Below are 27,437 nucleotides of genomic sequence, written 5' to 3'. Positions count from 1 at the left end.
TTCTAAACTATGATGCTTGCTCATACAGCCTTCTGATTCAGTTCACAATTAGATTTGCAATTTTGGCATGAAATGAAATACACAGTAATTTCTTCCAAACCAAATTAATTGTGATACGGTATTATTATATAAACCATTTTCTATTATTAATGAAAATGTCTATTTATATTAATACTTCCCTGATCACAGGAAAAGTAGGTCATAGAGATCAAGAACAATTTGTTGTAAAATACTCAGTTATATGACTCTCCCTTACTTGTGTCCGAAGTATACTTACTATGAAACCAATAAAAAAATAAATAACTAAAAGCAACAGAGACAAAATTCATTGTACCATCTCATGGAATAATTAGATTTTCCTGTTGGCCGGTGGACAGATAAAATTTGCTTGGCTTGGTTTGTAGAGGTAAAAAGTAAAATTCAAAGCACTCATAGTATTCCCCTACCAAAAGTACATTTTTGATGGCTTTTGCCATTCTTTTTGCATATCTTATAGCTAAGCAGGGGTTCTCCATCACTGCCATTCATTTGGGGATTAAGGAATAAGGAGCAGTAAATGCAGCCTGGCCAAAAAAATTTAAAAGGGGGGCGGGGAAAGAGAGAAAGAGAATAACAATTACTAGGAAAATAACGTAAACTATGCCCTAGAGACTCTATGTAAGCATATGGAAATGACTTATAATTTCTCATTTAGACTCATGTGACCTACCCAATTCCTTTTAAATAGCAACCTACCTTTCAAACAAATGGAAAAGTGTTAAATGAATAAAAGTATAGGAATTTTCAGAACAAATTCACCACTTAATAACAGTGAATTTTTAATCTGTTACTAACAGAGTAATACTTGAAACACTAATATTTATCACATTAATGAAATATTCCAAAAGTAAAACTACTATAATCACTTATGAAAAATGATAAATACTAACTACGAAAAACTGCATGGGCTTTTAAAAACTAACTTCTGTTACAGTACTCAAACTCTCAGAATGTGGAATATTAAAAAAAACACAAAAAAACAAAGTTACTATATGGAGTTCCTTCAATATGAAAAAGTTTACTCCCTAGAAGCCAAAAACATGTAATTTTATTTCACCATTCTAGTCCCTTATAACTGGATTAGCTAAAGAGAGACAGACAGACAGCTACTAATTAAATTATTAAGCATATAAATAAATACAAAGCATGGTGGCAGGGACGTCCCTGGTGGTGCAGTGGTTAAGAATCTGCCTGCCAATGCAGGGGACATGGGTTTGATCCCTAGTCCAGGAAGATCCCACATGCTGCGGAGCAACTAAGCCCATGCGCCACAACCATTGAGCCTGTGCTCTAGAGCCCGTGAGCCACAACTACTGAAACCCATGCTCCTAGGGCCTGCGCTCTGCAACAAGAGATGCCACTGCAATGGGAAGCCCGCGCACCACAACGAAGAGTAGCCCCTGCTCGCTGCAACTAGAGAAAGCCCGCACAGCAATGAAGACCCAACGCAGTCAAATGAATAAATTAAATTTTAAAATAAATAAATAAATAAAACTTTTTTTAAAAAAAGCATGGTGGCAGGCATATTAAAGGAATCCCTTTCAGTAATGACATTTAAACTCTTTAGTCTCAGGACCCTTTTTAGGCTCTTAAAAATTACTGAGGATCCAAAGAGCTTTTATCTATGTAGATTATATTTACTGATATTTGCATATTAGAAAAACAGAAAAATCTAAAACTTCTTCCTTAAAAACACCATTTATATGTTAACATGAGTATTTTTATGAAAAATATTTTTTCCAAAATAAAATAAAAATTAGTATGAATGTCCTTGTTTTACATTTTTGTAGTCTATTTTAATAGAAGACAGTTGGATTCTCCTTTTGCATTCAATCTGTTGGGATGTTTCTTTGACTGCAGTTATATATAAAGAGAATCAGGTTTCACACGGATGCGAAACTGGAAAGGAGCATTTTAATAGCCTTTCTGATAATTGTGCATATACTTTTTTGATACTGCATCAAAATTAGAAAATATTTAGCTTCTTAAAGATTATATGGTTACTTGGAACTATATCAATCAACTTCTAATACTTTTGCTACATTAAAATTCACTGGTCTATCCTGCACTTTAAATGGATATTTTACCTATGCATGATTCTGTAATACCATGCATTGGTCATCTGGAAAATACTGGTCCTCTAGGCTATTCAGATATTACAAATGTTTACACATTTCTTTAGCATATCAAAAAAAATCATATTTGTTAATGTCACCACTGATCTCACCAGAAAAGTCTTCAAGTACTGGGAAGCTATCAAATTCAAAATGGCAGATCCAGGGCTTCCCTGGTGGCACAGTGGTTGAGAGTCCGCCTAGCTGATACAGGGGACACGGGTTCGTGCCCGGGTCCGGGAAGATCCCACATGCCGCGGAGCGGCTGGGCCAGTGAGCCATGGCCACTGGGCCTGCGCGTCCGGAGCCTGTGCTCCGCAACAGGAGGAGGCCACAGCAGTGAGAGGTCCGCGTACCGCCAAAAAAAAAAAAAAAAAGGCAGATCCAAATTTCCAAAATCTAATTTTTGCTTGAAAACTCGAATTTTACTATTGTCAAGAAATACTTTCACAGTTGTTTTCCTTGAAATGATAAGGCTCACTTCATTCATTTTTTAAGAAAGCATCTGCCAAATACCTAAGTCTGAGTAACCACAGTTTGTCTATTGGTCATTTTTTTCAAGTAAAAATGATACTTCTTAAGATAAAAAGGTGGGCTAGTTCAGTTTCCACTCATATAATTACACAAGCACTTTTCCTTGAAATAACCATAGTATTTCTGTGTGCAGCAGATGTGTTTTATGTATATTTCCCATTTCATCACACAAAATACTAAAAAGACACCTACTCAAAAATGGAGATTTAATAAAATTTAATAAATTTTACTGCTTCATCTGATACCTCTTAAAAAGTGTTTTCCTACAAGTGTATAGTGGTGAAGAATACAATGGCTACTAAGTATAATTTGGTGTGAGTGCCTTGATTTACACTAAGGGTACCAGTAGCTTTATCCCTTCTTACTTTTGGATAATCAACGCAAATATTAACACAGTGAAGAGGGCAAGTAAACTTTCAGTATAATTTTGAGAATATATTATACCTTTGGAGATCCCCTGAAAGGGTCTCAGGATGCTTAGGGGTCTATGGACCATACCTGAGAACCAATGCCTTCTAGCATTCACTAATATAACTCACCACCAAAATTTTCAAATATTTTATTCCATGAGCTACAGAGAACACTTCCAAACCCACATAAAAGCAATCATGCAGTGTCAATGGTTGTTCTTTTAAACTTAAACACCTGGAACTATTTATAAATATCTCATACATTCCATACCAAAATCTGCTAGCTTTAATTCTCCTTTTTCATTAATGAGGAGGTTCTGTGGTTTTAAGTCTCGGTGTAACACCTTTCTTCTGTGGCAATATGCCAAACCACGTAGAATTTGGTATAAAAACAGCTACGGAAACAAAAAATAGAAATTAGTCTTACAGATAATAAGATATACTTTGGTATAAGTTATGGTAAACAGAAAAGCAACTGGCCTAGAACAGTAAGAGAAAAAAAAAAGGAACCACATCCTTTTCCTTACATACCTGTTGTCTGAATTTTACAATTTACTGTTCTATTTGAACCATCTACGTATTTTTTTAGAGTGAACAAAGCGAAATGAAACTTTGTCTTAGTAGCAATAGTTCACTTGTTACTGAAAAGGACTTTAAATAAATGTACCTCATAAATTTACAGGCCTACTAATTAGGCTTACAGTTTAATTATGAAATTCTGGCAAAACAAACAACCTTCTACCATTACCCCACCCTACTCCCCCCCAAAAAAACTAATGTGGGGCAATGTCTTTAAAATAACGCAATGGAATTGGTGGTTTTATGAACATTCTGAGATGTCAAACAGAATGGTGTTGCATAGCTCTGGCAAATTATGTGCTATAAAAATAATCTAAAATAACCTAAACCAGCTTCTATCACCCACCTTCTGGGTACTTTACTTTCAGCACCTCCTACTCAGCCTTCAAAATCTGCTATGATTCAGAAAAGGGAATTGGCACTGTAGAGCTCTGAATGGCTCTCTGAGAAAACCAATTCCTATAAGGCTAATGGGAGACTTTTTGTTGTGGATTTTGGTGGAAAAAAGAATATGAAACACAGGAGGTCTCTGATTCTTTGTGGTTAACAAAGAAGAGGATTCAGGATTGTACCCCTGGTTATCTTGAAGGTGAAAAATAGCATTAGAACTTCAAGAATAAGCCAAGGCAGCAGGTGAACAATGGGCCTGAAGAAAATCTAATTAGCAGTTTCTACACTCTACATATTCATGTGTTTTGAAAACTCTTAAATTACTATTTCCAAATATTTCCGTTACTTTCTATGTTTGAAAAAATATAAGGGGCTAGTTAAACACAGACTAAAATACTCTACAACTTAAGCCAGGAATGTAAACCTGGCTTAAGACATACAAACTTCTCAAATCTTTGTCAAATTATGATGATTAAGGACAATTTTCTTTCCAAATTACTGCTAATATGAAAGCAGGAAAAACAACATAAAAGCCACAAACAAAAATAAACACAAATGAGATTCAGTACACCTTGCAAAACAAAATGTGAAATATGATGAAAACAATTCTCATAGAAAATATATGGAAAGAGACTTAAAGCCCTATTCTAAAATTCTTAGCAATGTGTTACACATGTGTTTTGAACTGTCTTTTACTAAAAGAAACTGGCTCTCCTTTATACCAAACTTAACTTAAAAGTATATAAGTTTAAAGTTACTACCTACAGAATTGGAACTGTCTCAAAAATACAGCTGGGACAGCCTACTTCCAGAACAGTTTCTCACAAACTGTTGACTATGTTTGGATAAATAAATCTTTGCTATATTTGGAGTATATCAGGTCAAAGAAACCTACTGTAAGAACACAACTGTATCAAAGGTTTTCATTTGATTTTACTTTTACTCTTGGGTTTCATCTGGGACTATTATACCAAACTTTTCTAGCATTACTTGCATCTTTAGATATTTTTCACATAAGAAAACATGTAATTATGTTACTTTTCCTCCTGACAGTACAGAATGGTATTTCCAGTCTAGTATTCATAATACCTATGCAGGTTCCTGGCCTTACTCATTAGATTAGTACCCTGAAAAGTTGTTTTATAATTAAATACCATTCTAAATACTTTAGGGGAGTTTGCCATATAAAGGAGGCCCTTTGCAGAATGCACTAATCATTTTCATTGATCTTAAACATTTGGATTTTGATATAATAGGCATGTCATTTTCTTTTTAAGCAGAATATACCTATAAATGTATTCTACATATATCTAAGAGAATCAATGTTATAATGTGAAAGGAAATTGTCAAAAGTTTTTATTTTTGTTTTTTTTTGGAGCAGAGAAAGGTTTATTGCAGAGCCAAGCAAGGAGCAAGGGTAGCTCGTGCTCAAAATCCTCAAACTCCTCAAAAGTACTTTTTAAAACTTTTTAAATGAAGTAGTTCTATAAAAAGGTCTGATTCTAAGAAATACTATAGTGTAGTAAACAGAAGTTCTGAGTAAATATGTTCAGAGGACAATAACCTATTTAAAATGCCTAACAGAAAATTCTGAAGCATATTTCATACGTAATGTAGTTCATCTATGCTTAAGTGTTTGTCTGTACTTTAAATAAAATTTAAAATGACACACTAAAGCATACCTTAACATTGTGCATACTCATGATGTTTCCACAGTCATCCATGTACTGTTTTAGATCTTTATCCTGAAAAAATACAGCACTTTACTACGTGATACATAGTTTTGAGAAGGCATGACTGATTTACTTAATAGTGTTTAGTTTAAAAAAAAATTTGGGGGGGGGCTTCCCTGGTGGCGCAGTGGTTGAGAGTCTGCCTGCCGATGCAGGGGACACAGGTTCATGCCCTGGTCCGGGAAGATCCCACATGCTGCGGAAAGGCTAGGCCCGTGAGCCATGGCCGCTGAGCCTGCGCGTCCGGAGCCTGTGCTCCACAATGGGAGAGGCCACAACAGTGAGAGGGCCGTGTACCACAAAAAAAAAAAAAATTATTTTAATTGAAGTATAGTTGATTTACAATGTTGTGTTAGTGTCTGGTGTAAAGCAAAGTGATTCAGCTATAAATACATATATATATACATATTCTTTTTCAGAAAAATAAGTTGTTTTTTGAGGAAAGATACTGAATGCACCACACATAATTTAATTAAATACTAATAACAATAATGTCCCCGGGGCTGTTAAAAAATTCAATTTGCTATGTTTTATCATTTAGTAAATGCTTACCAGATACTCAAAGACCAGAGTCAAAGATTTATCTGTGTGAACAATGTCATGTAGCGTTACTATATTTGCATGTTTTAGATCCTTTAATAGTGAAACTGCAAAACAAAAAAGAAAGCCAATTACTTAATCTGTGGTAGCCAGTCTTTTTAAAAAAAATCCTAAATTTAACATATGAATGATTGAGTTTAGGAGTCTCTTAAATTTAAAACAATAATCCACCAAAGGAATTTGTAGTAGAAATTTTAATAGAATCAATTTTTTTCTTTTCTTTTATGGTTCTGGGTTTGATATTTTTAATTCTTAAATTATCCTCAGGGGTTTCCCTGGTGGCGCAGTGGTTGAGAGTCCGCCTGCCGATGCAGGGGACACGGTTTCGTGCCCCGGTCTGGGAGGATCCCACATGCTGTGGAGCGGCTGGGCCCTTGGGCCATGGCCGCTGGACCTGCGCGTCCGGAGCCTGTGCTCCACAGCGGGAGAGGCCACAACAGTAAGAGGCCCGCATACCGCAAAAAAAAAAAAAAATTATCAATATTACATTAATACTCTCCATGACATCTTTTTTTCTCAAATGTTAACTTATTGAGACTTCTAGGATTAATTTAGACATAAAGTCCAAGGTACCTTTTTTTCCTTCAAATTGCTTGTCAGTTGCCTCAAACTATTTTCTGGATAATCTTTTTAAAAAAAATCGTACCATTATATAAATATATTTACATCCTGTATATACTATTTATAGTTAGCTTTCCCCCATGCACCTATAACATTTCCCAATGTCAAATATTTGTCTGTGACAACAATCTTTAATGACTTCATAGTACTTCATTATAAGCAGTACAATAACATATCTAATTCCTTTTATTAAATCTTTCAGCTTTAGCTATTGCTTCCCCCCCTCCCCCCAGGGCCTTGTTTTACTGTATTCTTTCTCCTCAATGAGATGCCATAAGCTGTAGTGGCATATATTTTCCAGTCATGTACTATTTCTATATCTGAGCTCCTTGTGCTTACAAAAAATGAACTCTTATTACATAGCTTTGGTTTTAAAATATTCTACATAAATTTCATAATACATTCTGCTCACAAAAGTACAAATTATACCTTCTCTTATTGCTGTGCAGGGTGCACCTTCTTCATGTTCCAACCGGATCTCTTTCAATGCCACCAAATTCTCTGTCAATTTACTTCTTCCTTTATATACTGTTGCATATGTACCCTATAAAATATATTTTTGAAAGACACATCAAAAATATCATGAGTCTATCTATATCATCTACACAATAAAGAGCCCTAACTAAATTTCTAATTTCTAAGCATGTGTTAAATTCTATCTTGCAAGGAAAACCCCACCATGATTAATCTTGGTTTTCCTATAGCTAAGAGGACTTTCAGTTCCATACACACAGCTTCCTTACTCTTACAACCCTACAGAGTGCTTCAAAGGTATGAAAACATAGGGAGAATATTTAATTTACTTTTTGTGCTTCGTATTAGATTAATAACTGAATCAATAGATTTGGAATCAAAGGTACTTTAACTGCAATGGTATGTGGAGATTAAGCACAGTAAGTGAAAACTGAAAATTTAACTAACATATTATGAAACTTTACCCGTTTTCAGACTTTTCAGAATCTTTGTATGCTAGAGCTCTCCTTTAAAAAACAAATATATTCTATAGATTTCTTCTATCATTTCCAGGATAGTTCTCAAACTCCCTTAAGGCCTCCCTAGTAACTAATTCTATTATTTTCTTCTCACTTTCTCACTCTGGGAGGTAGACCATTTCAAAATTAGTCAGTACTAGTAGCAACTTCAAGAAAACCAAGGTCTTATGGGTCAAGAATTTCCTTAACCTTTAATGAGATGTGTCTTTAACCTTAAAGATAGTATTTTGATTTTTCACAAGTTTGAACACATGCAATTTCCCACATGATGGCACAAAGAATACCAGGAAGCTAACTAACAAATAAATGTCTATTTTGTTACCAAGAAAGCACAATATTTTATGCTTCAATATCAGGTTATAAGGCTATTAAAAAAACTCATTTCTTCTCACACGGATGGGATGATATCAAGAATTAAAGGTATTTTCCTTTTAACATTCTGTTGCTTTTTCAGAACAAGATATAATCTTTTAGATGATGAACAAGAAAAAAATGCACCTTACATGTTTGAAATAAGTATTAACTTACCTCTCCAAGCTTTTCCAATTTGATGTAGGTTTCCATTTTTCCAAACCCAATTTCTGACTGAAAGCAAACAATTATAAATTTAGTATTCTTAAAATTTCAATTCATCACTGCCTCAATTTCTGAAACCCTCCTGCTCTGAGGAGTGTCTTGGAATAGAAAAATCTGATTATAATTAAATTGTTGAACATCTGTCCAATTTTAAAATAAATTTTAAAAACTGGAATATTCAAAGGTTCAAAACTATCAAAGTTCACAATTAAAGTTGTCAACCCATCTTTTACATAGATCGAGTAACAGTCTGCTATAGGGACTTCCCTAGTGGCACAGTGGTTAAGAATCCACCTGCCAATGCAGGAGACACAGGCTCGATCCCTGGTCAGGGAAGACCCCACATGCCACAGAGCAACTAAGCCTGTGTGCCACAACTACTGAGCCTGTGCTCTAGAGCACACAAGCCACAACTACTGAGCCCGCATGCTGCAGCTACTGAAGCCCGTGCACCTAGAGCCCATGCTCCGCAACAAGAGAAGCTACCACAGTGAGAAGCCCACGCACCACAACGAAGAGTAGCCCCCACTCCCACAACTAGAGAAAGCCTGCACACAGCAACAAAGACCCAACACAGCCAAAAATAAATAAAAACAAACAAACAAAAAACATTCTGCTATTATCAAAACTACAATGAGGTATCTATCACCTAACACTGATCAGAATGGGCATCATCAAAACATCTACAAACAATAAATGCTGGAGAGGGTGTGGAGAAAAGGGAACCCTCTTGCACTGTTGGTGGGAATGTAAATTGATACAGCCACTATGGAAAACAGTATGGAGGTTCCTTAAAAAACTAAAGATAGAATTACCATATGATCCAGCTACTGGGCATATACCCAGAGAAAACCGTAATTCAAAATGATACACATACCACGATGTTCACAGTGGCACTATTTACAATAGTCAGGACATGGAAGCAACCTAAATGTCCATCAACAGAGGAATGGGTAAAGAAGATGTGGTACATATATACACAATGGAATATTACTCAGCTGTAAAAAGGAACAAAACTAGGTCATTTGTAGAGATGTGGATGGATCTAGAGAGTGTCATACAGAGTGAAATAAGTCAGAAAGAGAAAAACAAATATATATTAACGCATATATGTGGAATCTAGAAAAATGGTACAGATGAACCGGTTTGCAAGGCAGAAATAGAGACTCAGATGTAGAGAACACCGTATGGACACCAAGAGGGGAAAGGGGGCCGGGGGTGGGTGATGAATTGGGAAATTGGAATTGACATATATACACTAATATGTATAAAATAGATAACTAATAAGAACCTGTTGTATAAAAATAAAAAAGAGAAAAACAAATATATATTAATGCATATATGTGGAATCTAGAAAAATGGTATAGATTACCTTATTTGCAAAGCAGAAACAGAGACAGAGACGTAGAGAACAAATGTATGGATACCAAGGGGGAAAGGGGTAGGGTGGGAAGAAATGAGATTAGGATTGATACATATACACTACTGATACTATGTATAAAATAGACAAGTGAGGGGACCATACTGTATAGCACAGGGAACTCTACTTAATGCACTGTGGTGTCCTAAATGGGAGGGAAATCCAAAAGGGAGGGGGAATATACGTATATGTATGGCTGATTCATTCTGCTGTGCAGTAGAAAGTAACACAACATTGGAAAGCAACTATACTCCAATAAAAATTAATTAGAAAAAATTCTGCTATGAAAAAATTTTGTCCTATTTTAAGATCCTGAAATTTTAAGATACCACAGGCATTTTAAGATACTAAAGAATTTTATAAAAGGTAACTACATGATTTTCTTTTTAACAACACTGCAAAATAAATAATTTTCCTACATATTTTCCTTCACCAATCTTTGTGTTCCCTAGGAAGGCCTGCAAAAAACAAAATACTATTTATTTCAGGTTTTCCCACCAAAATATAACAAAAAAGACAACTGCAAGTCATACTCTATTATGAATCAGGAAATGGCTAACACAGAAGAAGCAATATAAACCTAAATCAGTCCCCTCCATCCCCAAAAAAGGGGTTTAAAAGTGAGTTCTTAAAGCCATTGCTTTTAAACCTTGAGATTGTTTGACTACTTTCTATGGAGTCAATAAATGAGATAGATGGAATACTCAAATATGTAATGGAAACCCAGTATTTAAAAACTAAAAACAAACAGAACAAAAAACCCTAACACAAAAGATTTAGGAAAAAAAGAAAAAACAAAGTGATAAAAATTTAGGGATTGAGAGCAGAAATCGGGGGGGGGAAAAGTTAAACAGAGGAGAAGAATAAGAATTTTCTTAAACTGCTTTCTAGTAACCCTTTGTAGATAGTGCAAAAGGCAATAATAATCTAAAAATTCACTTCTCACTTTAGAGTGATACTAATGCCCTTAAATAAATAGCCAGTGAAGGGAATAATGTTCTTTTATATATAACCTCAGCTCTCAAAGGTGTATAAATAAGGCTGGATCATTAAATACTATGTTTTAGTCAAATTCTGGAGGTTATACACAATTTTTTCTGGAGGTGTTGAATAAAATAAAAATGATACTTGACAATTAATATTTGACTTAACATCTCTCACCACTTGGAACAAAAGGATAAACTGCCCCAACCTGAATGGCCAGAAGTAGCAGAGGCCTCTCAAAGGAACTGTTTCTATCCTTTTGTTATAAGGATATGTATCCATTTAAAAGTCATGCAGGGACTTCCCTGGTGGTGCAGTGGTTAAGAATCCGCCTGCCAATGCAGGGGACACAGGTTCGAGCCCTGGTCCGGGAAGATTCCACAGGCTGCAGAGTAACTAAGCCCGTGCGCCACAACTACTGAGGCTGCACTCTACTGAGCCCTCGTGCCACAACTACTGAAGCCTGCGTGCCTAGAGCCTGTGCTCCACAATGAGAAGCCACTGCAATAAAAAGCACACATACTGCAACAAAGAGTAGCCCTCAGATCACCCCAAATAGAGAAAGCCCATGTGCAGCAATGAAGATCCAACACAGCCTAAAATAAATAAATTAAATAAATAAATTAAAAATAAAATAAAATAAAAGTCATGAGGAAAACTGCATATCTAATAGTACTTAATTCAATTTTGGAAAACTAATGAAAACTGTGGTCACAGGCAGTATTACTGAATGACTGAAAAATTGCTTCTTTCTGCACTCTTAAAGACTTTTCTCTATATATGGTATTTTTTAAAAAAAAATTAATTAGGGCTTCCCTGGTGGCACAGTGGTTGAGAGTCCGCCTGCCAATGCAGGGGACGCGGGTTCGTGCCCGAGTCCGGGAATATCCCACATGCCGCGGAGCGGCTGGGCCCGTGAGCCACGGCCGCTGAGCCTGCACGTCCGGAGCCTGTGCTCCGCAACGCGAGAGGCCACAACAGTGAGAGCCCCGCGTACCGCAAAAAAAAAAAAAAAAAAAAAAAAATTAAAAAAGTGAGATTTTGGAACCATCATGCACCATCCACCCATGTACTATCTTATATATGACTCACAGATATTAAGTCCTTGCTTTCTATTATCAATAATTATACAGAATGATAAGGTAAAACTACACTAAACAACACCTGCTAAATACAAATGGAGTTTTTTATTTTAATATGGAAAATGTGGCAAATAGCCCACCATCTGGTGCATGAGAACCTGATTCTGAATAACCTTTTGACTTTGCATGTTTTTTTGGGGACACCTTTTTTTTTTTTTTTTTGCAGTATGTGGGCCTCTCACTGTTGTGGCCTCTCCCATTACGGAGCACAGGCTCCGGATGCGCAGGCTGAGCGGCCATGGCTCATGGGCCCAGCCGCTCCGTGGCATGTGGGATCTTCCCAGACCGGGGCACGAACCCGTGTCTCCTGCATCGGCAGGTGGCCTCTCAACCACTGCGCCACCAGGGAAGCCCTGCATGTTTTTATAGTCTATTTACATATTACCTTAACACTTAAAAAAAGGTTAATTACCAAGGTCACACAAACTATGATAGAATATGTTTATTTTCTTATACCTACCTCTAGAATTCAGGTGATTAAATTCACAAACATGGAACTATTCTGCCATGAATTTTAAGTCTTATATCACATTTCTTTATGAAGGAAAAAAGAACTATATTTAAAGAATAAATGGAAACTAGTAAGAACAAAATAATAAACATCCCCCCCCAAAATATAATAAAAATGTCATTATCTGTAACAATAAGAAGCACATAGAAAAATATAACTACAAGCTAGGAACTTTTTTGTTTATTTTTTGGCTACGTTGCGTGGCTTGTGGGATCTTAGTTCCCTGACCAGGAATTGAACCTGTGCCCTCAGCAGTGAAAGCACAGAGTCCTAACCACTGGACCACCAGGGAATTCCTGGGAACTTTTTCTTATCAGGAGTTGGGAAATTTTCTTATTCATTCTTTTACCTTAAGTGAATAAATACTAGCATGCCCTTAAAAGATCAAGTACACTTTGGTCCAATGGTGACTATGACAAAAATGCTGAGATTTGCTTTAAAGAGTGTATAAATGAACTATAAATTCAAGATTATAAAGATAAAAATGTTGTAGAGATTTACTGTATCATATGAAGTATATAAAGAATAAACTGTAAGAGATGCATCAAAAATTAACACTACAAAGAGTCACTCTTCAAAGAATGAAACTTAGTGAGATCATTAATATATGCTGAAAGTCTGCTTTTTAAAAAGAAGGTAAATACTGGAATTATCTGCCACAACCCAATTCAGAGTAAGTGTACCCACCTCACAACATTTTAATGATTCCCAACCTTTAGGATTTATTACATCCAAATATTACTTACTGAATCTTTATATGGAATTTCTAGAAAATTTTGCTTGCATTTTTATCTGCTGAACATGACAAGATTAACAATAGATATAATGACTAGCTTGTTGACACGCTCTCCTACGGAAATTATTCAGAGGACAAAGGACAAAGCTCATTTATTCAATATTTACCAAGCACAATACTAGGTACTGGGGATATAGTGAAGAAGACAGATATGATTCCTGCTTTCATAAGTTCACAATCTAGACTGAGTTCCATCCTAGATTACTTTAGAATATTTTTAAAGTCTCATATAAACAGAAATAACAGCTAAAGGAATGGAACAGTAAGCTTTGCATTTTAATACAACATAAACATTTCCTTAATTCTGCTTTCCAAACAAAGGTAATTTTTTTCTCATACTTCATTGCTCTAAGAGAATACTTGGCTTTTTGGAAAACCAAGCAAATTCCTGTTCAATCAGCTCTTGTACCATAAGCACATGAAAATTAAACAAAAATATAATTTATAATAGCCAGATTCCTATAATTCAGGGTAACTTGTAAGTAGCATCGAGTATTATGGGGTATTTCTTGATTACTTTGGCTCTGGCAATATAATCACTCTATCAAAGTTATAAAGATGTATTAACATGCTGGCAATGCAGTTCTAATTGAGTTTCAAAACAACTGAAATACATGCAAAAGTTCTATAGATGCCATTCTAAAAGTGAATGTGTATATAAGAAACACTGGGGGCAAAGGGAGATTTTTCAAACACCCATTTCCCTCCTTGTGAGATTTACCGAGTTACTGTTACTGACAGAAATGTGTTCTTACATATGTGGGGGGCAGAAAAGAGACTGAGAATCTCTATTCTACTTGATCATTTGTCTTGCAAAAATGTGCTGTCATCATCATCATACTACCACCTTAACCCTGACCATAATATGCCAAAGGTAAATTAAGTTGTGGGTGGACTTTGAACCTCACTTCCACACCACATAATATATTTATTATTTCTGAGAGACATCAGGACTTGATACCCTATTTTCTCATCTATTCTTAGAAACAAGGACTACATATGATATATATTGGTAAAGTCATGAATGAGGAATCCAAAACTCATTGTTTAGGAAGAGGCAGATTCTTAAAATGTGTATAACTTGAACTTCAATAAAATGAGACACTTTCATGCACAGACTTAGTCTACTAAAGCTGCACTTAACACTCTCAGAAAACTTCCACGGGGCATGCCATCACTGTAAGTGCAACAATGCTCTAACAAATCACTATCTGCCTATGGGCTTTCCCACTAGTCTAATGTTTAACTCAGTATGTTAAGAGTCAGAATATTCCATTTCTTATCAACTATAAATGAATATTAAATAACACTTCACCAATCTAATAACCAATATCTTTAATATGAGATAGAATGACTAAATGTAATGTGTTCTGGATGGGATCCTGGGAAAAAAAAGATATTAGTGGAAAACTAGGGAAATTTGAACAAAGTACAGAGTTTAGTTAATAGTAATGTACCAATACTGGTTTCCTTAGTTGTGAAAAATGTACTAAACTAATGTAAAATGTTAATAACAGGGGTAACTGAGTATGTGGTATATGAGAACTCTCTATATGATCTTTTAAATTTTTCTGTAAATCTATAACTACTCTAAAATAAAAAAACTTATTTAAATAAAAAGTCAATAGAAAGGATTCAGCAAGAGAGGGAGACTGACTATACATGAGTGTATAGGAATAACAAATACTCTAAGCATCCTGAGGAGATGGGATAGGAAGAAGGACAATTCCTCAATATTGAAGAAAGGAAAGAGAAGAATTAGTGTAATTCAGAAAATGAGAGGGTTTCTGGTTAGTGGCTTCTCTCTTCTGTCATGTAGTGGGAGAGGTCATCTGCTTAGAGAGGGGAAGAATTAACCAGAGAAATACAATAGGGCAGCCAAGTGATACTGAGAATCCAACTGAGGCTGATGATCATAAATTCATAGAAGAACCAATCAGCCCTATTTTATGTCTTTCTCTACCAGAAATGAACTCTCTGACTGGTTTCTTATTTCCTACTCAAACAAAGGATTTATTTTATTTTTACTACCCTACTTATAATATACTGCTATTGAAAACAAAAAAACAACGTTTTATCCTTTTAGAAAGACAAAATTTTATATTTTGTCTTGTAAAACATATTTTTTTTAGATAAAGAGTATATCATCCATGGAAACATGAGCTCTAACAAATGTGAAGAATATTTTTCTTTTCCCATCTCCTTTCCATGCATTCCCTAATCCTTCCCCTTCACATATAAACCTAGGGTATTGAAGAATAATTTTCTAATATACTTCAAAGAAACCATGGCTTTAGTAAGGTAGATAGATAATGAAAAGGATGAATCAGTAGAAACCCAGAACAGAGCTGGCATGATTAATCTGAAATCTATAAGCCATTTCAGATCAAAAAGCAAGGGAGGTAGGTAGGAACACTCAACACAATAAAAACTCCAGTCACTTAACATTCATTAGAGGGCACTGTTTTCCTTAATTTCATGTACACTGAAAAAGACAGGTCTTAGATGATAGCTTCGGTGATTAAACCATACCTTTAGTCCCAATCTGAAATATTTACTAACTCCAAAACTTAAGTATCGATCTTTAATAAAAATTGATAACCAAAGAATACTTGCAAGCTGGTAATTAAATGACAAAGTTACTTGAATAAAAATGTCTTAAGCAGTGATGCAAAATTATGATGATCATAACCTATACCAAAGTCAAGTTGGTATTACACCTTAACCTTGTTGTATAATGGTGAATGTCAAATAACTACCGATCCTTCTAGAGCCAGCTTAAGCACTATAAGCCTGTGATGTTCAAAGACATTTTACTTGCTGTCTCTGTAATTGTCTCATAGCACTTTATATATACTTCTACCATAGAACTAAAGTCATCCAAAACAGATCCTCACATACACAATCATCTCAATTTATTTCAAAGGTGACACTGCAATGGGGAAAGCTATCCTTTCAATAAGCAGTGCTGGGCTTCCCTGGTGCCGCAGTGGTTGAGAATCTGCCTGCCAATGCAGGACACACGGGTTTGAGCCCTGGTCTGGGAAGATCCCACATGCCGTGGAGCAACGAAGCCCGTGCACCAAAACTACTGAGCCTGTACTCTAGAGCCCGCAAGCCACAACTACTGAGCCTGTACTCTAGAGCCCGCAAGCCACAACTACTGAGGCCCACGTGCCTAGAGCCCGTGCTCCGCAACATGAGAGGCCACTGCAATGAGAAGGTTGCGCACCACAACGAAGAGTGGCCCCCGCTCACCACAACTAGTGAAAAGCCCGCGCACAGCAACGACACCCAACGCAGCCAAAAATAAATAAACAAATTTATAAAAAATATATATATATAAAAAAAAAATTTTTAAAATTAGCAGTGCTGGGTCAACTGCTACAGATTGGGAGAAGATATCTGCAAGACATGTAACTGACAAAGGTCCTTTATACAAAATGTACAAAGAATTCCTAACAAACCAATAAGAAAAAGGCAGAAAGTCCAAGAGTAAAGAGATAACAGATTTGAACACTTAATTCAAAGAAGAGGATATCTAAATGGCCAATAAATATTAGAAAGGTGTTCAACTTAAGGCATCAGGAAAATGAAAAAAAAAAACCACAATGAGACAGCACTATACACTCACCAGAAAAGTTAAAAAAAAATTTTTTAAAAAGAGAAACAATATCAGAAAATCTAATGGAGAGGGGCTTCCCTGGTGATGCAGTGGTTAAGAATCCACCTGCCAATGCAGGGGACACGGGTTCAATCCCTGGTCCAGGAAGATCTCACATGCCTAAGCCTGTGCACCGAGCCTGTGCTCTAGAGCCTCGAGCCACAACTACTGAGCCCACGTGCCACAACTACTGAAGCCCGCGTGCCTAGAGCCCGTGCTCCGCAACGAGAAGCCCGTGCACTGCAACAAAGAGTAGCCCCCACTCGCCACAACTAGAGAAAGCCTGTGCACAGCAACAAAGACCCAACGTAGCCAAAAATGAATAAATAAATTTATTTTAAAAAAAACTGCATGGAGAGCAACTAGAACTCTCATATACTGGTGATGGCAGTGTAAAATGGTATAATCACTTCAGAAACTATTTTGACAATACCTAGAAGAGCTGAATATATGCATACAATCTGATCCAACAATTCCACTCCTAGATATGCAACCAACAGAAATGCTTACATATGTTAACCGAAACACATGAACAGGAATAGTGATAGAAGCAATATTTGATCATAGCCAAAACTAAAAACTCAAATGTAAACATCCATCAGCAGAAGACTGGATAAAATATAGCATACTCACACAATGGAATACCATGCAACAAAAAGAACAAATGAATTACATAACCACATGCAATAACCTAAATGAAAAACAAGCACAACACTGAACAAGTCAATCACAAAAGGATACACATGTGTACATACATAATACATACATAATAGGTAGGATATTTATTGTATACTATATATATAAACTTGTATAAATACACATTTTTATATATTTCAATAAAATGTATTTTAATAATTTGTATATTCATAATTACATAAAGTTCAAAAGTTTAAGAATAATCAGAAAAAGAATATCAAATGCATTTTTTAAATAAATAAGAATGTGTATGTAAATGAGAATAAAGAAGTCTTTCCTGATATTAAAACACTATAAACATAATATAATCAAAACAGTGGGAAAGGGCTTCCCTGGTGGTGCAGTGGTTGAGAATCTGCCTGCCAATGCAGGGGACACGGGTTCGAGCCCTGGCCTGGAAGGATCCCACATGCCGCGGAGCAACTAGGCCCGTGAACCATAACTACTAAGCCTGCGCGTCTGGAGCCTGTGCTCCGCAACAAGAGTGGCCGCGATAGTGAGAGGCCCGCACACCGTGATGAAGAGTGGCCCCCACTTGCCGCAACTGGAGAAAGTCCTCGCACAGAAACAAAGACCCAACACAGCCAAAAATAAATAAATAGATAGATAGATAGATAGATAAATAAATAAAACAAAAAAACCCTGTAGGTGTGGATGTGTGTGGAAATTTAGAAACACTGCCACTTTCTAGGAAAAAAAAAAAGTGGGAAACATACGTAAAACTAATCTTTGGCCTTGGAAGGCAGGGATAATGGCTAAAGTTAAGGAAGTGAGGACAGAAAGTGAACAAAGAAGTGGCAGGACAGGTTTTCTGGGATTTTTGGAATTTCATTTATCTGGGTACTTGTTACACAGGTATGTTAACTTTACAAAAATTCATGGAGCTATACAATTATGGCTTATGTACTTTTCTGTATATCTAGTACATATTCTGTACATCTAGCATGTATCAGTAAAATTTACCAAAAAATAAAATATACCTTAAATTCTATTCCAATATAATATCGTTAAACCCTTAGGAAGGGAAAATGACAAAATCCAGAAAGCAACATAATAAACTTTAGCTATTCAACAATTAAATATAAAAATTAATATAAAATGTTTATACCCAGAAAATCAAACAACCAGATCTGATGGTGCAGGTATAGTAGACTTAAAAACTTACTAAAGAAGCTCTCCGAGACCTTCGGCTCATTGGTTGATCAAATGGTGGACTGTTTATCTGCAACTTTTCAAGATATCCATCAGGTATTCTGATATCTGCAGGCAGCGATAACCGCTTATTTAAATCCTTTAAAAAAGCAGGAAAAAAAGATATTTGTAGGTAACCACAAACAGAAAAGACAAGGGCATTTTACTTTTGGATTCATGGGCTCTAACATATTATTTCTTAGTGATCAATAACTATAAAGTTTTATTGCAATTGTAAAGTTACCTACATTAATTATATATAATATACTGAATGCCAATGTATTTATTTACTGTAAGCAAAAGTATACAATATAGTTTAACAGAAATGGTATTCTACAACCCAGTTATTTGAGTCCCTTCACTGATAAATTCAACATGGAAATAATTTTGACATTATTATACCATAGTAAGAATAGGCAAAGTCTACCACAAAATGCGATTGGTTTAAATAACCAAGTGGATATTGTATGATTTTGCATGCAACACAGTGAGACAGTTGAAATATTTTATTATTGCTATGCCAATGGGAAGAAGTAAAAGGCATTTCTATTTCACTGTATTATGTGAACTGCGAGAAACATAAAAAGAGATCTTGCCTATATTATCACTCCAAGAAACATAAATCCTTTAAAAATAAATCCCTACTGTTCAAAATAGTAACCAAACCACGAAACAAAGTTGAGATGTATAGGAATTGTATACATATTTATTGAGAGAGATATGGCTTAAGTATAGATTTGTATCATGTTCTCAAATGATAAGAGAAATAAAATGATGATAATCCTCCCATATTAGTTTTATATTTTACATAACCCTAAACAAATCACAGGCATTATTCTTGGAATGAAACAAAATGTTTATAATTTATCTAGAAGAATAAATAGAAAACATCCAGAAACATTCTCAAATAAGTATATATGTGGGGGTGCGTGGGTGTTAAGAAAGAAGTCTTTCCAGATACTAAATTATACAATTAAAAAAACAAAACCAAGAGTGTGTCTCTTTGGGGAAAAAAAAATATACAGCTCAATGGAAGAATGAGAAAATCCAGATATAGATCCTAATATTAAATAAAATTTTTAAACATATGATAAAGAAAATCACATATATGGTGAAGAAAAATAATTATTATTTTTATTACTATTTTTTAAAATAAATTTATTTATTTATTTTTGGCTGCATTGGGTCTGTTGCTGCGCACAGTCTTTCTCTAGTTGCGGTGAGTGGGGGCTACTCTTCATTGCGGTGCGTGGGCTTCTCATTGCCATGGCTTCTCTTATTGTGGAGCACAGGTTCTAGGTGCACAGGCTTCAGTAGTTGTGGCACACGGGCTTGGCAGTTGTGGCTCACAGGCTCTAGAGCATGGGCTCTAGAGCACAGGCTCAGTAGTTGTGGCACACGGGCTTAGTTGCTCCGCGGCATGTGGATCCTCCCTGACCAGGGCTCGAACCCGTGTCCCCTGCACTGGCAGGCAGATTCTGAAACACTGCGCCACCAGCGAAGCCCTTTTATTACTACTGTGATATAATTTATACAGTGATATGAACAGATATCAAGTTGATTTCAGTAGTTGAAAATGCTATTTTTACCATTTAGAAACTGATATTGTTTTCTGTAACTGATTCAGAAGCAATCTTTGATCAGTGAAAATACAATCAACCAATAGGATAAATACCCTAATCATCATTAACTCAATAGCACTCAAAAAATAACAATATTCTTATTTTAAAACATGTTCAATTTTTTGGAGAAAATTATTTTAATCTACAATATATATGGAAATAATATTCATAATCAACTTCTGTCCTCAAGGTTATACATAACATTGACAAAGAAAAGGAAATGAGCTCTTCATCCTTTTACATGGAGAAATAACTTATATGTGCTAGAGATCAGTAGGTATAAAAACCATAAAGGAAGTGATATCCATATTTATAAAGAAAAAAAAGCTGGTGCTTATTTTATGCATACTTTTTGAAATCTGAAATAAAATACTTATAAAATTTGTAGTATCTAGATGAATCTCAAAAATATAATTAAAATATTTTCTACAGGGCTTCCCTGGTGACGCAGTGGTTGAGAGTCCGCTTGCTGATGCAGGGGACACGGGTTCGTGCCCCAGTCTGGGAAGATCCCACATGCCGCAGAGCAGCTGGGCCCGTGAGCCATGGCCGCTGAGCCTGAGCATCCGGAGCCTGTGCTCCACAACGGGAGAGGCCACAACAGTGAGAGGCCCGCGTACCAAAAAATATATATATATATTTTTTTGTTTGTTTCTACAAAGAAGACTTTCCTAATGTATCATCCTGGATTTCTGAAACTTTTGAAAATCCACATCCCTTACAGAGACCCTACATAGTATTTTGCAGAATGTTTAAGTATAATTAATGTATACTTGCCTTGGTATAGTAATTAGAAAAAAATAATATTCACAGACTAGTTTTTGCTAATGCAAAGAAACAACTTTCTTACAGGTGGTCACTGCCCTAATCAACATTTTCAAATAGGCATTTATTCTGTTTGACACACACACATATATATATATGTATATATATATATACACACACACACATATATATGCATATTTATACATATATATTTATACACACAAACACAGGCATATTTGTATTTTTTAAATGGTACCTCCATTGAGATCCGTCTATGTATACGATTTCTAAGACAAACACCCGTAGGTGACTGGACTTCATCAGATGATGTCCCAGAAGCTTGGTCACTCTCACCATCTGATCCCATTTTTAGATTTTCATGAACAATATCTGTATCAGAAAATGAAACATTATTTATCTTAGAAAAGATGTATTAAATTCTACTATATCAATGTATTATCACCACAGGTAAGATGTAGACAGCCAACACATAAAAATCATAGCATAAGAAGTCTTTTACATTCTGGGTACCATAGGTGTGCAGTTAATAAAAACTGCACACTTAGAACAAATGTCCTAAAACAGTAGTATAAATCCTTTTATGCTCTCAGATTATGAAAAGCTATTTTAAAAAACTAACATTCAAGTTATTACCAAGAGTTGAATATTAAAATTAGAGACCGAAAATAACACTTGAGGATTATTTTAGTCAATTCTCTTATTTTCCAGATCTGGAAACTGACACCTTGAAAGGTTAAATGACTTTCAAAGGTCACAGAGCTTAAAGGCAGACCTAAAATAGAAACCTGGTCTTTTATTTAGTTTAGTATTCTTTCCATGAAATAATGGGTATTGGGTCTATAGCCAAATGAAATGGTTCTTTGAATATTCTTTTTAAAAACTGTTTTACAGCTGCTAATGCAGCTTCCCACCTCCCTGTGTTAAAAAACAATTCAAAAAGTATTCACTGAGTATCTACTTTGTATTATAACTACAAAGCAAGTACCACAAAATCTACTAGGGGCCAAAACATATTACACTTACATGGCAAGGTGGATTATGATATTTCTTTTGTTTTGTTTTGTTTTGGGTACGCGGGCCTCTCACCGCTGCGGCCCCTCCCGCCGCAGAGCACAGGCTCCAGACGCCGCCCCGCGGCACAAACCCGCGTCCCCTGCATCGGCAGGCGGACTCCCAACCACTGCGCCACCAGGGAAGCCCGGATTATGATATTTTTTAAATAGGGATAAAAGATAAATGGGGGGCTTCCCTAGTGGCACAGTGGTTGAGAGTCCGCCTGCCGATGCAGGGGACGCGGGTTCGTGCCCCGGTGCGGGAAGATCTCGTGTGCCGCACAGCGGCTGGGCCCGTGAAACATGGCTGCTGAGCCTGCGCGTCCGGAGCGGGAGAGGCCACAACAGTGAGAGGCCGCATACGGCAAAAAAAAAAAAAAAAAAAAAAAGATAAATGGTAGTAGAGGGGAGAGAGATTAATTCCATTTGGGAATATTAAAAACAAACTTGTATACTTCTGTATCTGCTCATAAATTTGCATTGGTCAATCATCCTCTAATTCATCTAGAACAGCCCACCAGAAACAAATGCTAGATCTCAAACACATCTCTTGCCACCAGTCCACTCCACAGAGTTATTCACTCCCCCAAAAGTATCATGTTGTTTCACACTGCAGTGCTTTAACAAGCTTTTTTTTTTTTCCTTATCTGTAAGAGATGCCTTTCTTCATTTTATCAATTTGGTGAACCCATTCTTCAAAACTATGCACATATGTCATCAGCACTCATGAAGTCTTTTCTACTCTCAGACACAGATGACTACTGTACCCACACCTAGCACACCTACTGCACTGAAGAGCATTTTTTGGTTCACGTTGTTTTATACCAAGTTATAAGATCCTTGGGGCAAGAATTTGGCTTATTCACTTTTCTATTCCTAGAACCGAACAAAGTTCATGATACTTAGTAGGTGGCTCAACAAATGTTCTACTGAATTAAATATTAACTAAAAAAAAAAATCAAAGAATGGACTAAACAACTGGACCTTTTCTTTCAAATGAAATGTTATATGAAATATCAACATGTAAAATAAATAAAAATAGTATTTCATAATTATAAATTTGAGCTTTTAGTTAACATTTACTTATACAAATATAAGAACTGTTTAAATTAACAAAAAAATTGAACTCCAGGGTCTCATCAAATCAGTCTTAGAATTCATACATTTCTGTATTTTGTCTTGATAACACATTATTAAGAAAATTCTTTTTCACACTGATAAGCAGCTGCAAATAGTAATAATGGTTTTTAATAAACCAATATGTAATTTAAGAATATACTTCAATCGGGCTTCCCTGGTGGCACAGTGGTTGAGAGTCCACCTGCCGATGCAGGGGACATGGGTTCGTGCTCCGGTCCGGGAAGATCCCGCATGCCGTGGAGCGGCTGAGCCCGTGAGCCACGGCTGCTGAGCCTGCGCGTCCGGAGCCTGTGCTCCGCAACGGGAGAGGCCACAACAGTGAGAGGCCCGCGTACCGCAAAAAAAAAAAAAAAAAAGAATATACTTCAATGACACAGAGATTTCTGGAGAAATTTTATCCCATCTGAACAAAAAATATTTATTAACATGGCAGTGAAAGTCAATGTATTTATTGGGTGACTAATTCCTAATCCAATGGTATTTAATACATCCGAGGCCAAGCATTCTTTACTGCCACACTTTTAAAATGTTAAAGATAATTTAACCATGCCTTCCACTTCCAGCAAAATTTAAAAATCTTCCTTCCTCAAGGAAATGTTGAATAAAAATATAGTTTATAATGTATAGCTAAGTTTGCATGAATATATGTTTAATACCTAGGAAGCAAAGACAGAGAACTGAAAGTCCAAAGTTGTTATGCAAAAATTGATTCTGTCACTTTCTTGGGATGGGCTTTTTATTTTGGTAAGAATGTGCTTGGATTTAGCAGCCACCTGAGATAAAAGATGAAGCCTCGGGTGTCCCACCTGCAAATGAGAGCTCCTTTAGAAAGGCACGAGACTCTCAAAGAGCTACATCTTCAGTAAAAGGCAGACTTAAAAAAGAAATCTGCTCTTCTGCATGAGGACTACAAAGGAGCATATTAATCTCAGACTAGCACAGATCAAAAATCTTGAGTAGCATCTGACTCAACCAAGAAACAACTCATGTCATTACCGAGCCAAGTATAGTTCCGACACGGATACCAGTTGGTATTTTCATTTCCGTCAACAAGACAAAAGTGAAATGATGGAGGCTTACGTCAAGACTTCACTCATTTGTCACTGGTATGAGCAACTTCTTTCCTGAATCAGGTAATAGTTTCTAAGTAACTGAAGAATATTTACTTCTCAAATGGCTCAATTTTTGTGTAATTCACAATGCAACAGCTACAGACAGACAACACATTTTTAAATTTAATCTGCATTACTAACGTTTTCAACGTCACTTTCTTAAGTTTAGACCAAGGATCAGCATATGTGACCTGTTTTTGTATGGCCCTGAGCTAAAAATGGTTTTGGCATCTTTAAAGAATTATTTTAAAAAGAAGATTATGCAACAGACCATATATGGCCCACAAAACCTCAAAAATTTTTACTGCCTGGCCCTTTACAGAAAAAATTTGCCAACCCCTAGTCTAGACAATCAAGAGAACAATAAATTAAGCCCTGATTTGAAGTGTTTTCCAACTTCTGTGGGGTAAATACTCTGTTCATGGCCAACCTCAAGCTACCCACATGGCATCACTGAACATGCAGTTGGGAAATGGGCACACCATGACACAGTATTTTGACTATTCAGATGTAATAGAAATAAATAACCCCCAAAGCATAGACAACAGTAAAGTGTAGTAAAATAATTAGGAAATAATGACTTTTGAGTATTCATTACCTTTGTTTTTAATTTAGTTTACTTAATTGTATGTGTATATAATTTAAATTTTAATAATAGCTATGTTTAACAATCAGCTTGCAAAATTTCTGAAAATTTTAACCATCATCTCTCATGAACCAGTGTAAGCCACAGACAAACCCCCCCTGTAGATAATAAGCTCATCCTCCTAAAATTAACAAAACACATGAGAAAATAATCTACTATGGCTAGAGTAAGCAGATAAAGCAAGAAGCAGAATAAAACCCTCAGGAACTTCAGTAAATATAATTATGTCATAAGACTATAAAATAATTATACTTAAAATTATTTAAAAACAAAACATGATAAATAAATAAGAAACCATCAAAAAAGACCAGAGAAATAAACAGAAACTTGCAGATATATATTTTTCCTAGATATTTAAAATGACACAGTGATGTAAGAATAACAACTCAGGTAATCATCATATGTACTAATTATTACACTAAGCTATCAAATGGTGATAATCTGGAGTTACTAAGTATGACCCTAAATTAAGCACCATCTCAAACTGCTATTCATCTTGAAATCCTGCATCCACCTCTTAAGGGTTTTGTTTTCTTCCTGGTGGACAGATTTTCAAATATTATTCCTCTGTAGTGTCAGCACTACTGCCTCTCTAGACCTTTCCATCTTTCTGCTCTCCCTCTTATTCTCAACTTGATTTTTACCTTACAAAAAAAACTAGATAATAAAGGCTGGCTGACTTGCATACAACTAAAACCTAGCTATGGACATAAGTTACAGTCAGAAAATTTTTTAAAAAAACAAATTACCTAATCTGCTTCCATTTCTGGGCATTGCCATGAAGGAGCCAAGGCTTCCTCCAATAACGCTATGTGGTCTCCGCAATGGAGGCTTCTTGAAGGACCCTGTGTACTGGTGGAGGAAGGAATGCATACTGTGAGAGGTTGGAGGTCTGCCATTCTTCACGATAGGCTCTGTGGTTCAGAGAATCCAAAAATCATTCCATCCAGGATCACATGAGAAGGATTGAGAAAGCAAGAGAGAAAACAAAACAAAGATTATGATAGAGATCGTTACATTTAACCTCATTTCTTTGGCTATGTATATAAAGTACTAGAATTAAAATAATTTCTATGAAAAAATACAGAAAATTCTTCATTATTTGGAATTGATCTAGTAACTTAATTACCGATTTTTAATATAGTCAAAATTGGTTAGCAATCACAAAATTACTAATATAGCCCAAAGATTTTTGATTTGTTTAATACATCTCAAGACTGTTTCCATAATTCTACGTTTACTGACTGCCTCTTATAGGCTTTATGATTAGGCATGCTGTAGAATATAAAAGACATGATCCTGGCCTGAAGTAACTTATATCCCTACTTGCTAGACATTCAAAAAATATGTCAAGTTAGTAAATAAAACAGAAGTACTTAAGTACAGATCAATATAGAAGTTCTGAAATTTATTACCCCAAATTGGAATTTTTTACTATAAAGAGTTTTTTTAAAAAAATCATAGGCCTATAACCATGCAGAAACATTACAAAAATACTTAAAAATTATTTAATTCTAAATGGGGGAGATCCTGTTTTATAATGTTTATAGGGAATCTCATGACGCCTTTCCACCTCCAAAGAGCTTTGGTAACTGTTAAGGACATGAAGTCTTCTGTGACTCACAGTCTTCTGTATTAGAATTACGTTTTTACTGGTAGTAGTCAGGAATTTTAAAAGGAAGTGGGCTTCTCTGAGTATCTTTTCCTCTAACATGCAGCTGGCTCTTCTTTTGTAGCTGATAATCAGGAGTAAGGATTATTTCCTGATGAGGAGATTCCTCTACATGTAAAGATTTATCAGACACAGAGAACAACTGGCAGGACCGGGTGGTTCAGATCCACAGAACAAGAAAGACCATGGCATGGGCTTATGAAAAATGAGCCAAGAAGGCCACTGGGCTTGCGCCTCGACTAATAATGGCTGCCTAAAAGGAGCAGAGAGGAGGAGGATGGGGCAAAAGAGCCCTCAAGGATCACACAAGGCCTAGGTCATCTACTCTGGGTAGAACACCAGACTGGAGGTAGGGGAAATGCATAACTAGTAAAGCAGAACATCAGTCCATGTCCCATGCCTGTACATTCCTTGG

General features: G+C 35.9%; 1 protein-coding gene across 4 annotated transcripts in view; it reads right to left on the bottom strand.

The window, feature by feature from the left end:
* Nucleotides 1-27,437, bottom strand: part of CDK17 (cyclin dependent kinase 17) — a 99,331-nt gene that overhangs the window by 12,068 nt on the left and 59,826 nt on the right. For all 4 annotated transcript variants that reach the window (XM_060305727.1, XM_060305723.1, XM_060305725.1 and 1 more), the window contains 8 exons: nucleotides 26,100-26,264; nucleotides 21,636-21,769; nucleotides 18,967-19,092; nucleotides 8,541-8,597; nucleotides 7,450-7,564; nucleotides 6,352-6,446; nucleotides 5,749-5,811; nucleotides 3,369-3,492 (listed from right to left, as the gene is read on the bottom strand). In XM_060305727.1, coding sequence (XP_060161710.1) covers nucleotides 3,369-3,492; nucleotides 5,749-5,811; nucleotides 6,352-6,446; nucleotides 7,450-7,564; nucleotides 8,541-8,597; nucleotides 18,967-19,092; nucleotides 21,636-21,769; nucleotides 26,100-26,264 — 879 coding nt within the window. The remainder of the gene's footprint in view (nucleotides 1-3,368; nucleotides 3,493-5,748; nucleotides 5,812-6,351; nucleotides 6,447-7,449; nucleotides 7,565-8,540; nucleotides 8,598-18,966; nucleotides 19,093-21,635; nucleotides 21,770-26,099; nucleotides 26,265-27,437) is intronic.

This window comes from Globicephala melas, chromosome 10, assembly GCF_963455315.2.
Source record: "Globicephala melas chromosome 10, mGloMel1.2, whole genome shotgun sequence".
Taxonomy (NCBI): Eukaryota; Metazoa; Chordata; class Mammalia; order Artiodactyla; family Delphinidae; genus Globicephala; species Globicephala melas.
The sequence above is the reverse complement of the archived record's forward strand: the minus strand, read 5'-3'. Positions and strand labels throughout refer to the sequence as shown.